Here is a 14,490-nt window from a genome sequence, read left to right as displayed (position 1 = left end):
TCAAACGCTAATGATCCTTCCGCAGATTCACCTACGGAAACCTTGTTACGACTTTTACTTTCTCTAAAGGATCAAGTTTGAAAAACTTTCAACCACACCACGAGCGGCCCGGAGGCTGCCCTGGCGAGTCGTCCGAAGGTCTCACTAACTCATTCAATAGTGAGTAGAGACTGGCGGTGTGTACAAAGTGCAGTGACGTAATTGACGAAAGCTAATGACTTGCGCCAACGAGGGATTCCTGGTTCATGGGGATCCTGTCAGTCCCCCCTCCAAACCACGGACGAGGTTCAGCGGGTACCCGGTCCTCTCGGAAAGGAAGGCCGCGCAGATTCTTCCAGTGTAGCGCGCTTGCGGTCCAGGACATCTAAGGGCATCATAGACTTGTTATTGCTCACTCTCATATGGCTAGACGCCACTTGTCCCTCTAAGAAGAGCTATCCACCAATAGGATCAATCGTCTATTTAGCAGGCTAGTGTCTCGTTCGTTATCGGAATTAACCAGACAAATCGCTCCACCAACTACGCACGGCCCGGAACCACCCCACCGTGTCTCCAGAACGAGCTCGCTCTAGGAAACGACTTCCCAGGTCCTTGCCGTTTGTTTGGTCCCGGGGTGAGTCAAAAACTGACTCAGTATCCACTTCGGGTGGTGACATACCGTCACGGTCTTCCTGTGTCTGAGGTGCACCCATACTTCCCCCGGAACCCAAACACTTTGGTTTCCTGGAAGCTGCCCACGGAGTCATTCAAGTAACGTCCGCGGATCGCTAGTTGGCATCGTTTATGGTTAGTACTAGGCCTGTATCTGATCGACTTCGATCCAATAACGGCCTTTCTTTATTCAGTAATAAAGTAGAGGAACCAGATTTATCTGATGTTAGTCTTTAGACGGACACAGACTATAACATCTCGCGTCGAATAAATACATACCCTTTCTTTCACTTGGCACAATTACCTCAAGTCCAGAAAACCAACATAATAAAACCGAGGTTCTAGTCCCTCAGTCCATGCAGTGGTATTCAGGCGTAGTGCACCTGCTTTTACCACTCTAATTTGTTCAATGTAAACATATCGTCCCCACAGGACACTCGGTTAAGAGCACCCCGAACGATCCAATGAATTGTCCGATCGAGGCAGTGACCACCGTAAGGCGGCACCACCCGACCGAGACCCATATCCAACTACGAGCTTTTTAACCGCAGCAACTTTAATATACGCTATTGGAGCTAGAGTTACCGTGGCTGCTGGCACCAGACTTGCCCTCCAATGGATCCTTGTTAAAGGATTTAAAGTGTACTCATTCCAATCACAGGGCCTCGGATGAGTCCTGCATCGTTATTTTTCGACACTACCTCCCCGTTCTGGGTGGGTTCCAGGGGCACGCCGGTGGCATTAATGGTATGTGTTAGCTGTGTCTCAGGCTCACTATCTGTTCTCTAACCCCTATTACCCGTGATCCGTTTAACCAAGGGGAGGCGAAGCGGCTACCATCGAAAGTTGATAAGGCAGACATTTGAAAGACATGTTGCCGGTGCGAGATCGTGCGATCGGCTATAGTTATTCAGAGTCACTAAGAGACGAGCCGAAGCCCGATTGGTCTTGATCTAATAAAAGCACTCCTTCCGTGAAGTTGGGGCTATTATGCATGTATTAGCTCTAGAATTACAACAGTTATCCAAGTAGGATATGGTACGATCTAATTAACCAGAACTTATTGCGATATTAAGAGGCGTGGATGAACAATGGGGGATATTGAATAGAACATCTGTTAGATCAAATATATACACTCTATATCTAATTTCATGCAATAACATGTAAATATGATTATTGAAAATCTTTAACCTTATAATAACCGTCAAAAATTTATTGGTATACACTGTATTAATTATACCTTTGCAATAAAACTTTAACTAAACATTACGAAACTCTAAAAATTAACTAATGATAAACCAATCAATAAATTCAAACTTAGTCAAAACTCTAACATTGTATAATATAAAAAAAGAAGCACTTGGAATCTATAGTCAATATTTACCTAATAAACCAAACTATGAACCCACCATACATGTCTAGTTTGTTTGAAAAGCTCACACATAGGACAGCATTCCCCGTGCAATCTTAGCGCATTCGAAACCACTATGCTTGCACTAACACTAGACAAAAGGACTTTCGCTGGTAGCAGTTGGATGGTCCAACTAACATTCGCAAATTTAAAACAGACACTACCATTACAAACTTCAACAAGAGAAATTTAGTCTACCAGCCTGGTGAAAGTTACTCCGCCAGCAAGGCGGAGTGAAAGTTGCAGCGATTGGGTACGCTGATGATTTATTGTTAATTTCGGAGTCGCGCCATGGAGCGCAAACGTTAATAGAGGGGTTGTCCGATTTTTGCAGGCGCCGGCACCTGCGGATCAACCCCGGTAAATTTCAGTCTTTGTGCCTAGAATGGCAGGGTAAAGCTAAGAGCCACAAAGTCTTGGGAGATGTCATTCTTTTCAAGCGTACAGAGGAGGAGTCTCTTGTTGAGGAAGGACCCTTAGGTATTCCAGCCGTTGGGGCATCTGGTACTCTGAGTTATCTTTAGGTCCAGATACGGCCGGACGGAAGCTGTTTAATCAATAATGCCGATATCACGTCCTCGCTAGCAAGACTAGCGAGGGCCCCCCTTAAGGGTGCGCAGAAGATTAAGTTGGCGAAACTTCTGGTTGATCGTCACTTCTATACAATCTTTGTGGCTGACCCACCATCTGTCGGCTAGGGCGGTGCGATAGAACATTACGTTATTTTGCCAAGAGGGTCCTGTACCTTCCAAAATTGACCGCTACCAGTTTCTTATATACCAAGACCAGGGACGAAGGCCTTGGCCTCCCCTGTATTCTCGAAAAGGTGATGACGTTTCTGGGGGGTCAGTTGCGTAAGCTTCGGACCTCCTCAGACTTGTGGATCATTGCACTTAGTAAAACCCAGTTGGTGGAACGACTGCAGAGCCGATGCGATAAATTTAAGGCACGAAATTGGCAAAATGAGTTTTCCCTAACATGGCAGGGTCATGCAAAGCCAATCGCCAACTTCTGGCTTCCAGGTCAGACCCCGTTCTTCAAGGGGCGACTCTATAACCATGCGATTCAGTTGCGGACTCAGTTATACCCAACCAGAAGGACCCAGTACAACTCCAACCCTTTGACGAATATGTGCAGGCACGGATGCCCTTCGCAGGAGACTATTCAAGATGTCCTACAATCCTGTGTGTATGTCCATGGGGCCCGAGTCAAGCGGCATGACTCCGTGATCAATTCTCTGATAGAGCATGTTAAAGGAAGCAACTTAAGGTATATACACGAAACATATTTGACTCATGGCACACAAAGGCTCAAGCCGGATCTAGTAATTGTTAAGTTAGGTGTGGCCTACATTGTGGATGTTACGGTGGCTTACGATCACCCCTCGGCATTCAATAGAGCAGCTGAAGAAAAGATGCGAAAGTATGGCGTACTTACTCCTGAGGATATGCCCTCTGACTTAGGCGACATTTCCAGGCTTGAGGTCGTCCCTGTTGTACTTGGGGCTCGGGGAGGTTGGTGAATTTCCAACTCGAAGATTAACAAGATTCTTGGTATATCACATAGCTTCGCCAAGGTTAACATCGTCCGGGTAATTAAAGCGAGCTTGTTGATGTTGAGGTTACATAGTAGCCTTCAGAGCTCACGAAATGGCAATGGTAACAACGTATTAACCCTCACCAGTAGGAATAGTTTAAGGCGTAGGAATTTAGTAGGAGGTGATGTTGTTAACGCAGATGTATGCGTTGGTAGTGCAGATGTATTGACCTATGCAGCTACGGCCCCTGGGCAGTCCAGGCAATAGGGGACTGACCAGGGGATGTCGCGTGCGGCAAGTGCTCGTCGCGTGGGGGCTAGAGACTCGGGTTAAACCGCAGCGACAGGTGTGTTTGGTTCGCGAAAATTCCTGGACGTTGGACGGACTTGTTTCTATGGACATGTTCCGCTAAACCCAACAAGCCAGTTATGAGTTTGCTTCACTCCCATATACGGGACCGTCCAAAGGTAGGGCTGGATCTCTTCGGAGGTTATGGACGGGTGCCTATGGCAGATGTGGGACTTCTGTTGGGGCTGATCGCCTTCTCTCAGAAGAGGTTGGGGAAGGTCTGGTCAGTATGTTCGGCCTCAACAAACAAGTACCGCCCAAGATGCTGGGATTGAGACGAGATGGACCACAGGCAGGGTCCCTATGGCCAAGCCTGTTACCAGGACGGGTCTGTATGTGGAAACATGGGTGCTGGAAGGTTATAGCTGGAACCTGGCTTCTGGAGAGTGGAGTTGCCAGGGATGGACTGTTTATCAGGTCTTCAGTGGCATCTCACCTAACCGGCGGCTTTGTAAGGCTTCTTCTCAATAGACTTTTGAATTTTTCCTTTCCTATCTTTGTTCTTTTCTAATTTAAACGTCCACTCCCCTTATGAGATTGAGCTGATCAGGACCGTTTGGGGCCGCTAGGTTGGCAAAGGGCAGTGAAAACCCGTTGTCAACCCAGACCGGCCGGCATTTTAACCCTCATAAGGCTCAGTTGAGAACCTGCGCAGGGTGAGCTCACTCCTTAGTTAGAAGGAGTGAGTCTAGAGATTGGAGCCTTCGGGCTGTATGGGTGAGTACAGGTTCGCAGGTACTCTCTCCTAGTTATAGTCTTAGGTTCTAGGACCAAGGTTGCGGCCAGAAGACAAATGATCAAGGACAAGTAGGCAAATGCCTGGTCATCTAGTTAGTGACGCGCACGAATAGATTAACAAGATTAACAATGTCCCTATCTCCTTTTTAGCGAACCCACTCCCAGGCTAAAGGGCCCGGTGACGTCTGCGGTGAAAGAGGACCCTGTTGAGCTTGAATCTATTTCGGCATTATGGCAATACGGATTGGCATGAAAAGTGTAGCATAAGTGGGAGTTGGTGACGTCGACAATGAAATATCACTACTTTCACGGTCGCTTCACTTACTCAGTGAAGTGGAGGCAAGGCCCGTTGGGGACTTGTTTGTGGTGTCAAGGGAGTCCACCTGCGGGTGGCGCTCTCGATCCGTGCTGAGGACAGTCCCAGATGGGGAGTTTGACTGGGGTGGTCCATCTGTCAAATGATAACGCAGGTTTCCTAAGGCAATCTCAGGGTGGACACAAACATCAAATAGATCAAACGTGCAAATGCTGGCTTTATCCCGACTTTCATTAAGAGTAATGAATGCGAAATCACGGCCTATTGATCCTTTTTGCTGTAAGAGTTTTCATCAAGAGGTGTCAGAAAAGTTACCACAGGGATAAGTGGCTTGTGGCGGCCAAGCGTTCATAGCGACGTCGCTTTTTGATCCTTCGATGTCGGCTCTTCCTATCATTTCGAAGCAGTACTTGCCAAGTGTAGGATTGTTCACCCACCTACAGGGAACGTGAGCTGGGTTTAGACCGTCGTGAGACTGGTTAGTTTTACCCTATAGACGTTCAAAGCCGTTGCTATAGTAATCCTCCGAAGTACGAGAGGAACCGCAGGTTCGGACATTTGGTTTTGCACTTGGTCGAACGGCCAATGGTGCGAGGCTACGTCCGTGTGATTATACCTGAAAGCCTCTGAAGGTAGAATCTGTGCTAGAGTTCACAACGTTACCGTGCGTTCGGACTCACTGGTGGCTAAACATAACCTGGTCCTTTAGCTTTTAGCAATGGGCGCTAGTGCTCCGGAACCAAGGTTTGGCGGATGCTTGCTCTCGGGAGACAGAGACAGGGCAGCTTCACCGTCAATAAATCAAACATTCCATAAGGTCAAATGCCAAAATCACTTTTAGATGACTTGGGTACCGGCTGGGGTGTTGTAAACGGTAGAGCAGTGCAATCTGCTGAGACTAAGCCTACGACCGGGAGATTTGTCTTGTCAGCGGGCAAGTCCCCCAAATTCACTTGAATGAATTTCAAGTGTTGGTCGTAAAAGAATATTGTGTATCGAGAGTAAAAAGGGTGAGGGCACCCGCACATTAAATTGAATCAGGCAAATTGTATTAAATGAAGTCTTTGGTTTTAGAGTCTAAGCTTGTTTCCCTGTGTGCGCTTCGCGCACACAGGAGAGTATTTTTCAAAACGAGGTGGAGGCCAGAGGCCTCGACCGAGTATATAGGACAAATATAGGACAATTTATGTCGTGGGAAGATGTTTTGAAATCCCCCTCCCCCCCAAACACAAAATTTTCCAAAATTCTACTTAAGAAGCTTTTTTAAATATTTGTAAGTCGCTAAGACATAGAGCGCTACAAACATCAAAATTGACTTTAGAGGATAGATTATGTAGTGGGAAGATGTTTTTGAAATCCCTCTTCCTCCCAAAACTAAAAATTTCCAAAATTCTACTCCAGAAGATTTTTTAAATAATTGTAAAGCGCTAAGACATAGAGCGCTACAAACGTCAGAATCGACTTTAAAGGACAATTTATGTTATGGGAAGATATTTTTGAAATCCCCCTTCCTCCAAACTCAAAATTTTACAAAATTTTACTTTGGAAGTTTTTTTTTAATATTTCTAAAGCACTAAGACATAGAGCGCTACAAACATCAGAATCGACTTTAGAGGACAATTTATGTCATGGTAAGATGTTTTGAAATCCCCCTCCCCCCAAACTCAAAATTGTCCTAAATTCTACTTCAGAAGCTTTTTTAAATATTTGTAAAGCGCTAAGACATAGAGCGCTACAAACATCAGAATCGACTTTAGAGGACAATTTATGTCGTTGGAAGATGTTTTTGAAATCCCCCTTTGCCCCAAACTTAAAGTTTTGTATAATTCTAGCCTTCTTTTCAATGGAGGGATGGTGGTATCAATCGACTTTAAAGGACAATTTATGTCATGGGAAGATGTTTTTGAAATACCCATTGCCCATTGAAATTTTGACAAAATAACTGGAGTCAAGCGCAGGACTGGTCTTGCTTTTGGCTTTTTGTATTTTGAGCTAGTCACTCCTGTGGACAGGTTAAACTGTATGAAAAAAAAAACAAACTAGGAATTCCAGTACCAAGGTTTTACTACAAAATAAAGATTAGCTTAGCTGGAGATTACCTGAAATCAGTAAATGGGGAAAGTGGAAATTGTGTAATCCTTACTTTACAAAATTGGCATCATAAAAGAAAAAAAATTCGGATATATAGCGAAACATATAATAATTCCTGGGATCGTGCAGGATTCGAACCTTAGCACTTTCATTTGAATAGCCTTGGCTTCCTCCACTAAACCGATACCAGGTAGCGGTGCACAGTATTTTCCAATACGTTGATGTAAATATATAGGAAACTGATATGTACTTAATTAACTTAAAAAAAGTTTCTCGAAGAAAATTAACGGCCATATTAAACTTAAGATTAGAAAAAATAAAGGTAAGACTATGGTTTAGCTACTTTTTGCAATCTTGGAAAAAGGTTAGGTTAGGAAAATGAACCTTCCAGGTATGGGTCTACAGGTTAAAGTGTGTACCGGGAACGTGTTTTGAAGTACCTACTTCCACTCCGTCTCCCTCTAGAGGGTGGTGAACTTTGTTGACCTTTAAAAATCTTTGTGTTATGAAAATGAAACCTTGCAAAACAGATCTTGTGCTCCAATGAGGTTCAAGAAGACTGTTTTTAACGTCACAGCTTGGCTCAATTTCAATTTATAAGGGTTCAAAGATCAACAAACACATTTCCCAAATTTAGGAAGAAACCCATTGATGTGGTTTAGAATACTAATCAAATAACAGGAACTGCATTTTCAGAACTAAAATTAGAGAAAAAGAAACTGGTAGGCCTAATTGAAATTTAAGGTAAATAATTGTAAACTGTTATAAGGTAAACTGTTTAGATGTGTCTGTTTAAATACAAGAGCCGTTGATTTGAATGAGGATTTGAGACTTTCGCGTGAATAGCCAGGGCTGAGGAAGGGGCCGCCCCCTTGATGTTCCGAATAATTTTTGTTTATTTCAAATTTATTGTTACTCCTTACTGTCAGTGAAATAATATTTTTTTTTATATTTAATCTCAGGTGGAGGTGACATTTTAACAAACAAGAGGAATAAACCTAACAATAAATAAAATTCCAGATTCAACAAAAATTCAAAAGATTATTATTATTAAAAGTGAAAAAATATATTGGATTGCTATTGAAGCAGATTGATTTAGTTTTGATATTCGTCTTGACTGTTTTGTATTGTTTCTATGAGTATAGCATAACCTAAATAAACTAATCATCCTCTCTGTATTATTCTTCAAGCGATTTAATTCCAATGTATGTGCATACTTAAATACGTAACTGAAATACAAAGAAAGTATTAATTTACATTAATATATATATATTGTATTTTTGTTTGCATTGATCAAGTTTCCAAGTTTTGTTCAAGTTTCAAGTTTCCAGTCATAGTCGTTTAAGTTTCAAGTCGCTTTGTTCAAGTTTCCTCTGGAGAAATTTTGGTAAATAAGTCATAAAACGTTGTTGGTACTATCCCATTATCCGGGCCTCTCGGGTTAATCACCATAGACAAGCCAATGATAAAACCTGTTTTTGACGTCTTAACTGTTATAGAGCAGGCAATGATAACAAGGTTTTTATTTCGTGTACGATATTAAACTGTGGTTTTTGGGGTTTCGGGGGGGGGGTACCTAGGTTAGGTTACGTATTTAATATATGAAATACTTTACCCCCACCCTCTATTTCCAAAAACATAGCCCAAATTTATTTTAAACTATTATATATTCATCATATTTTATTTCATTTGCAATAACCAAACTTGACTTTTTAGAGAGGCCCGGATAATGGGATAGTACCACGTTGTTTCCTAGGTAGCGAAGGAAGCAGCAAATTGATGGACAGACAATATACATTCAGCAAAATCTTGGTGCAAAAACAAGTTTTTCATTGAGGAAGAAGTCATCAACTAACAGTTTGAAATACCAGAGAACCTGGATTATGTCTAGTTTTATTTATCCTTACAATTTTTGCTACTTTTTTTGTCTTGGTTTGATATTTGCTTCATGAGTTGTCAATATCTGCAGCAGCATACTTTTGTTTTTATGCATTATATTTCCCTTTTATTTCGTCTCTTTCATTAAATTCGTCCAAAGAATTCAGATTTACTTCATTTACAAATCGCCACATTCAGCACCATTTTGAATTAATCGATTTATTTCACTAAAAATTTACAGAACAAAGAAGTTAAGTCACCATCATTCCTCGCAAGGTTTCATGGCGTCGTAAATGGACCCTTGCCTAAACGTGACGAATCAATCTATTTTCCCCCTTTCCACACTGATAAGCCGACTTACTTGGCATCAAACTATAACCCGTCAAATGCCGTATAAACATGTTTGCAAACAGCTTCGCGTTCCATTGCGATAGTATGTTTAACACGTTACATTTGTTTGCATTTTCTTTTTCTTATAAAATTAATTAAAAAAAAATCTTCCGAAAAATAAGTTTTTCAAAGAAAAGTGAAGGCCATTTTAAATTTAAGATCAGGAGATACAAATACCTGTTAAAATTCAAACTCAAAACGACCAGCAATTACTATTAAAGAATAAATGAAACCCAAAACGAACAGAAATTAAATCAACAATCATCGCAAAAAAACATACAACAAATAATAATATAAATGAATAAATAGATCTTAAAGCGAGTAATGCTTCGATTGAATATGAAAATCAAGCTTAAAACGAAAACAAATATTTTGCTTTTAAAGTATAAATGAAACTTAAAACGAACAGAAATTAGATAACAATCAATGCGAACAAACATACAATATATACTAATGTAAATGAATAAATAAATCTTAAAACGACTGAAACTTAAATTGAATATGCAAAGCAAGTTTGAATCGAATAAAAATTAACTACAAACAAGAGTTTGGGTATCGCCTCACTGCAGAAGCCTAAAACCTTCTGCGTCATTGGCGCCTTACTGAAAACGAATTATATTACAGTGTGTAATTTACAAATGTTTTCTTTTGTACTTAATATTGAAAGTAAATATTAAAATTACAGTAAAATTTTGAACTGATGAGCATTTAGCAATTAATGCCTTAAAACGAATTTTAAGAACTTTGTAAAATGAAGTTCTAGTAAACAAGAACTTTCAATTTTCAGTCAAATGTGACCTCTCCAAAGTTTATACGAGCATCCCTTCCATAAGAAATAATAGGAAGGATTTGGAGAATCCTTAAATTACAACTCTTGCCCTGAGGGCTGTGGGGGAGTTGTAATCCTCAAAGACCAAATTTCCAGAACTTAAAACCACGTTTGACTGTATTGCAGACTCAAAATTTTCAGTTGATATGTATGGGAGTCAGGTGGCTGCGATAAAGCGGTTATGTAGGCTCCAATCCATTTTAACGATTAAAAAGGGCTCTAATCCATAGAATTTCCAGATATACTAGCCTTTTTTGAAGTTTCTAAAATACCGCTTTCTATAAAAACCCTATATGCCCCCAGGGCATAGGTTACAACCTTGCCCTGAGGGTTGTGGGGGAGTGTCCTCAAAAATATATTTTCAATCTGGAAATCAACTATGCTGAACGAAATAGCTATCTCAAAATTTTGATTGGATGTGTTTGGGGGAATGATGGGCGTGGGGGGGGGGTGGCTAGTTACGCTCCAATCAATTTTGACTATTAAAAAGGACACTATCCCTTTGAATATCCAATCGAATGAGCCTTTTTTGAAGTTTCTACGACAATGCCTTCTATAAAAACCTTATATGCCCCCAGGTTTTATCTTAAAACCCTTGCCCTGATGGTTTTGGGGGAGTGTCCGCCTCAAAAACATATTTTCCATCTGGAAATCAACTACGCTGAACAAAATGCCTATCTCAAAATTTTGATTGGATGTGTTTGCAGAAAGGATGGGCGTCGGGGGGGGGGGGGGGCTATTTGCACTCCAATCACTTTTGATTATCAAAAAGGGGCACTAGCCCTTTAATTTCCAATTAAATGAGCCTTTCTTGAAGTTTCTACGACAACACCTTCTATAAAAACCTTATATGCCCCCAGGGCATAACTTAAAACCCCAAGGGCATATATATATATATATATATATATATATATATATATATATATATATATATATATATATATATATATATATGTAACGGGCCCTGGCAAGCGAAAGCGCCCAAGAACCCATAGCGCCCCCAGCTCCCAAATTGAAAGACATACAGGCACACCCAAGTATCAATTCATAAGACTAAACATTAAGCTATTTTACTTCGGTACAGCGAATTCTTCTTTCTTCTGTAAATAGCGATTTAAAAAATTGTCCTAACTTAAGTTTGGAAATCACAGATAGTGCGGGCACACATAAAAGAATTCTTCTGGTCACAAAGATTGAAGTCAGCAAACGCAATGTGTCGGCAAAGGGGACTTGACCAAGAGAGATCATATCAAGTTACAATAGGGGAAATTTGGCAATGAACATTTTGAAATAGACTGTTATACAATGCCTAATATGAATTTCCTCCCGATAGTTTCTACCTACTAACTCAAATTTCTACAACTGAGAGTCTCCGGTTGATTTCTACCTTCACTTAGCCATTCTACGTTCGGAGTTTTTTTTTTTTTTTACCTGATTCTATACAGTCGACGTGTTATCTGTATTTGACAGTTTCCAACCAATGTTTAACATTTAGAATTCGATGATCGAAAATTAATTCTCAATTGTGACTCCATTAGATGCTAGTGTTTTAATTGAGACCAACTGCAATTGAATTTGGGACGGACTATCTTTCGTAAGTGATTTAACATGGCTAAACAACCCAGTAAATATTTTATTAGACCCTTGTCGTTAAGAGTGAAGTTTATTGCCCAAAATCCAGCGTCCGTAATTAAAAAAAAAAAAAAAAAGGTGTTTAAAACCAATATTTAATTTTTTTAGAGTAATTGCTTTTTCAAACTTTTATATCAATATGTCAGTTATTATTTCTATATTTGATCCGGCGGAATCTGGATATAACAAAAAGGTTGCTTTGATTTTGTAAAACAGTGGAGGATAAATGGCATATTTCCATTATAAATTTGTCAAGTTTAAAACGTGGATTACTTGTAGCATGTTCCCCAGGCAAAATAGTAGGCAAAATGGTTACAGAGTTTGTAGGCGTGGCTCAATTTAAGGATGAAAGGGTATATCTATTCTATAGAAGGATGCAAAAATTAGGAAGGTCATGTAGGGTGTCCTTAGAAGCCAGGGATGGTGGTGTAGTCCTTGGAAGATTTGCTCTTAATTTACTCAAGGAGGGGATCAGACCCTCCTACAAATGGTATTTGTTAGAGAATAGTGCAGAATTTTTTTTTTGTTTAGGTGATGCGTACAAGGTTGCAAAATAATATGAACAGATAGAGCAGATAGTGGGGAAAGGAGAGACGTCTTATTTTTCCGATGAATTTCTTTCTGCGATGACGAGGGTGAAATTTGGACTCAATGATAAAGGTTTTTCTGTTGCACTGCGAGATGGTACTGATGCCTCGCAGGGCGGTTTGGCTACCCATGGAAAGGGAGCTGGTTTTGAGGTCCCGTGGGATGGTACTGATGCCTCACGGGATGGTTTTATGGTTTTTTGTTGCACTGTGAGATGGTACTGATGCCTCGCAGAGCAGTTTGGCTACCCATGGAAAGGGAGACTGGTTTTGAGGTTCCGTGGGATGGTACTGATGCCTCACGAGATGGTTTTGTTGCACTGCTAGATGGTACTGATGCCTCGCAGGGCTGTTTTCTACCAAGGAAAAGGGAGTTGGTTTTGAGGTCCCGTGGGATGGTACTGATGCCTCACGGGATGGTTTTGCTGCCCCGCAAGATGGCACTGATGCCTCGCAGGGCGGTTTGGCTACCAAGGAAAAGGAAGCTGGTTTTGAGGTCGAGTTGGATGAGGTTGATGCCTCACGGGATAGTTTTAATGCGTAGCGCTAATAGTTATGTAGAGATATCAACAGTAGTACTGCCATTTGTCGAACCACAAGTTAGTAGAGCAAAACCAAATAGGTCAAAACTGAGGCGTTCCGCAGCAATAAAACCCCGAGGATTCTATTGGGGATAAAATCTTAACGTCATTGGAGCAGGGTATGATATTTATAAGTTTATGCAATTTCATTTATTTGTCGCCGGTATTTTCAGGATTAATTAGCTTTGCTCGGTCATTCCTTTTACCCTAATCCGAAGTTTATGCATAATCCCAACTTGTCCTCTTCAAATTCAGGGGTATAGGGAATAAGTCTATTTTAAGGCATAGAGCGAAAAGTGATGTGTTAAAATATCCAGTTTCCGACTACATTTGTTAGTTTCGTTTGTTTATACTATGTAAGTGTTTACTTATGCAAGTATTGTATAGTGTTTATAGTATGTAATTGTTTACTAATTTATGCTGAAGAATGTTAGTAGGTGAGAAGTGAATAATTTGGGAAGGGTATTGAATGTTTTGAATTCAATTAAAGTTTGAAGGTTTAATGAGAAGGGGATAAGCCAAATTTGGGAAACATAATTTCAAAAAAGGGGGGAGAAATCTGTAAACTTCTGATAAAGAGAATTCGGGTTGGGTTGTTGACCATTGAGTTTATTCCAGATAGGAATATATATATATATATATATATATATATATATATATATATATATATATATATATATATATATATATATATATATATATATATATATATATATATATATATATATATATATATATATATATATATATATATATATATATATATATATATATATATATATATATATATATATATATATATATATATATATATATATAATTGTCTTATATAATATATATATATAATTGTCATATATTATATTTAATATATTATATTTAATATTATATATATATTATATATATAATTATTTATTATTTAAAATTATTATAATTATTTATTAATAATTTATTATAATTATTTATTATAATATTATTATTTATTATAATTATTTATTATATATATAATTATTTAATAATTATATAAGTATTATATATATAATTATTACATTATATTATAATATATTATATATTATATAATATAATTGTCATATAATTGTTATATAATATATATAATATAATATATATAATTGTCTTATATATGACGTCATCTATCCTCAATTATTCTTTGTTTTCCAGAGCAGACAGTTGCAACTTATCCAACAACTGATCCAGACTGTTTCAAGTATTAATCCTATTAAGTTCTGGTATCCTTTCTTTACATAATTTTGAAGGAAACTAGACGGTGCTCTGTCTCCTCTGGTATCCCATGTCTTCCGTGAGGCACGGTCAAATGCAACGGCTTTGACTTGGTAGAGGTAATTTCTGTCCTAGAGCCAACCGAAGGGATGTAAGCCTCCAAGCGATTCTACGTCATTTTTGACCATTGATCTTTCTTCTTGCTTCCAGAGCAATATTTTAATTTCAAAGAAGCTGTGCTTTAATAACAAACTTCGATAAAAGC

The 14,490-nt window shown here is 39.4% G+C and overlaps 1 protein-coding gene and 2 pseudogenes across 1 annotated transcript in view; 2 read left to right on the top strand and 1 right to left on the bottom strand.

Moving 5' to 3' along the window:
• LOC148953921 (bifunctional glutamate/proline--tRNA ligase-like) overlaps window positions 1-9,075 on the top strand; it is a 58,111-nt gene extending 49,036 nt beyond the window's left edge. The window contains exon 3 of the mRNA XM_089086853.1: window positions 8,809-9,075. Within this exon, the coding sequence (XP_088942979.1) occupies window positions 8,809-8,928 (120 nt within the window). The 3' untranslated portion in view covers window positions 8,929-9,075. The remainder of the gene's footprint in view (window positions 1-8,808) is intronic.
• Window positions 9-1,784, bottom strand: LOC148953923 (small subunit ribosomal RNA; annotated as a pseudogene).
• On the top strand, window positions 4,867-5,922 carry LOC148953922 (large subunit ribosomal RNA; annotated as a pseudogene).
• Window positions 9,076-14,490: the final 5,415 nt, after the last annotated feature.

Source organism: Artemia sp. Qi Xiang Cuo, chromosome 3 (genome assembly GCF_049724085.1).
Source record: "Artemia sp. Qi Xiang Cuo chromosome 3, ASM4972408v1, whole genome shotgun sequence".
NCBI classification, from domain to species: domain Eukaryota; kingdom Metazoa; phylum Arthropoda; class Branchiopoda; order Anostraca; family Artemiidae; genus Artemia; species Artemia sp. Qi Xiang Cuo.
This window is presented reverse-complemented; position numbering and strand designations above follow the sequence as displayed.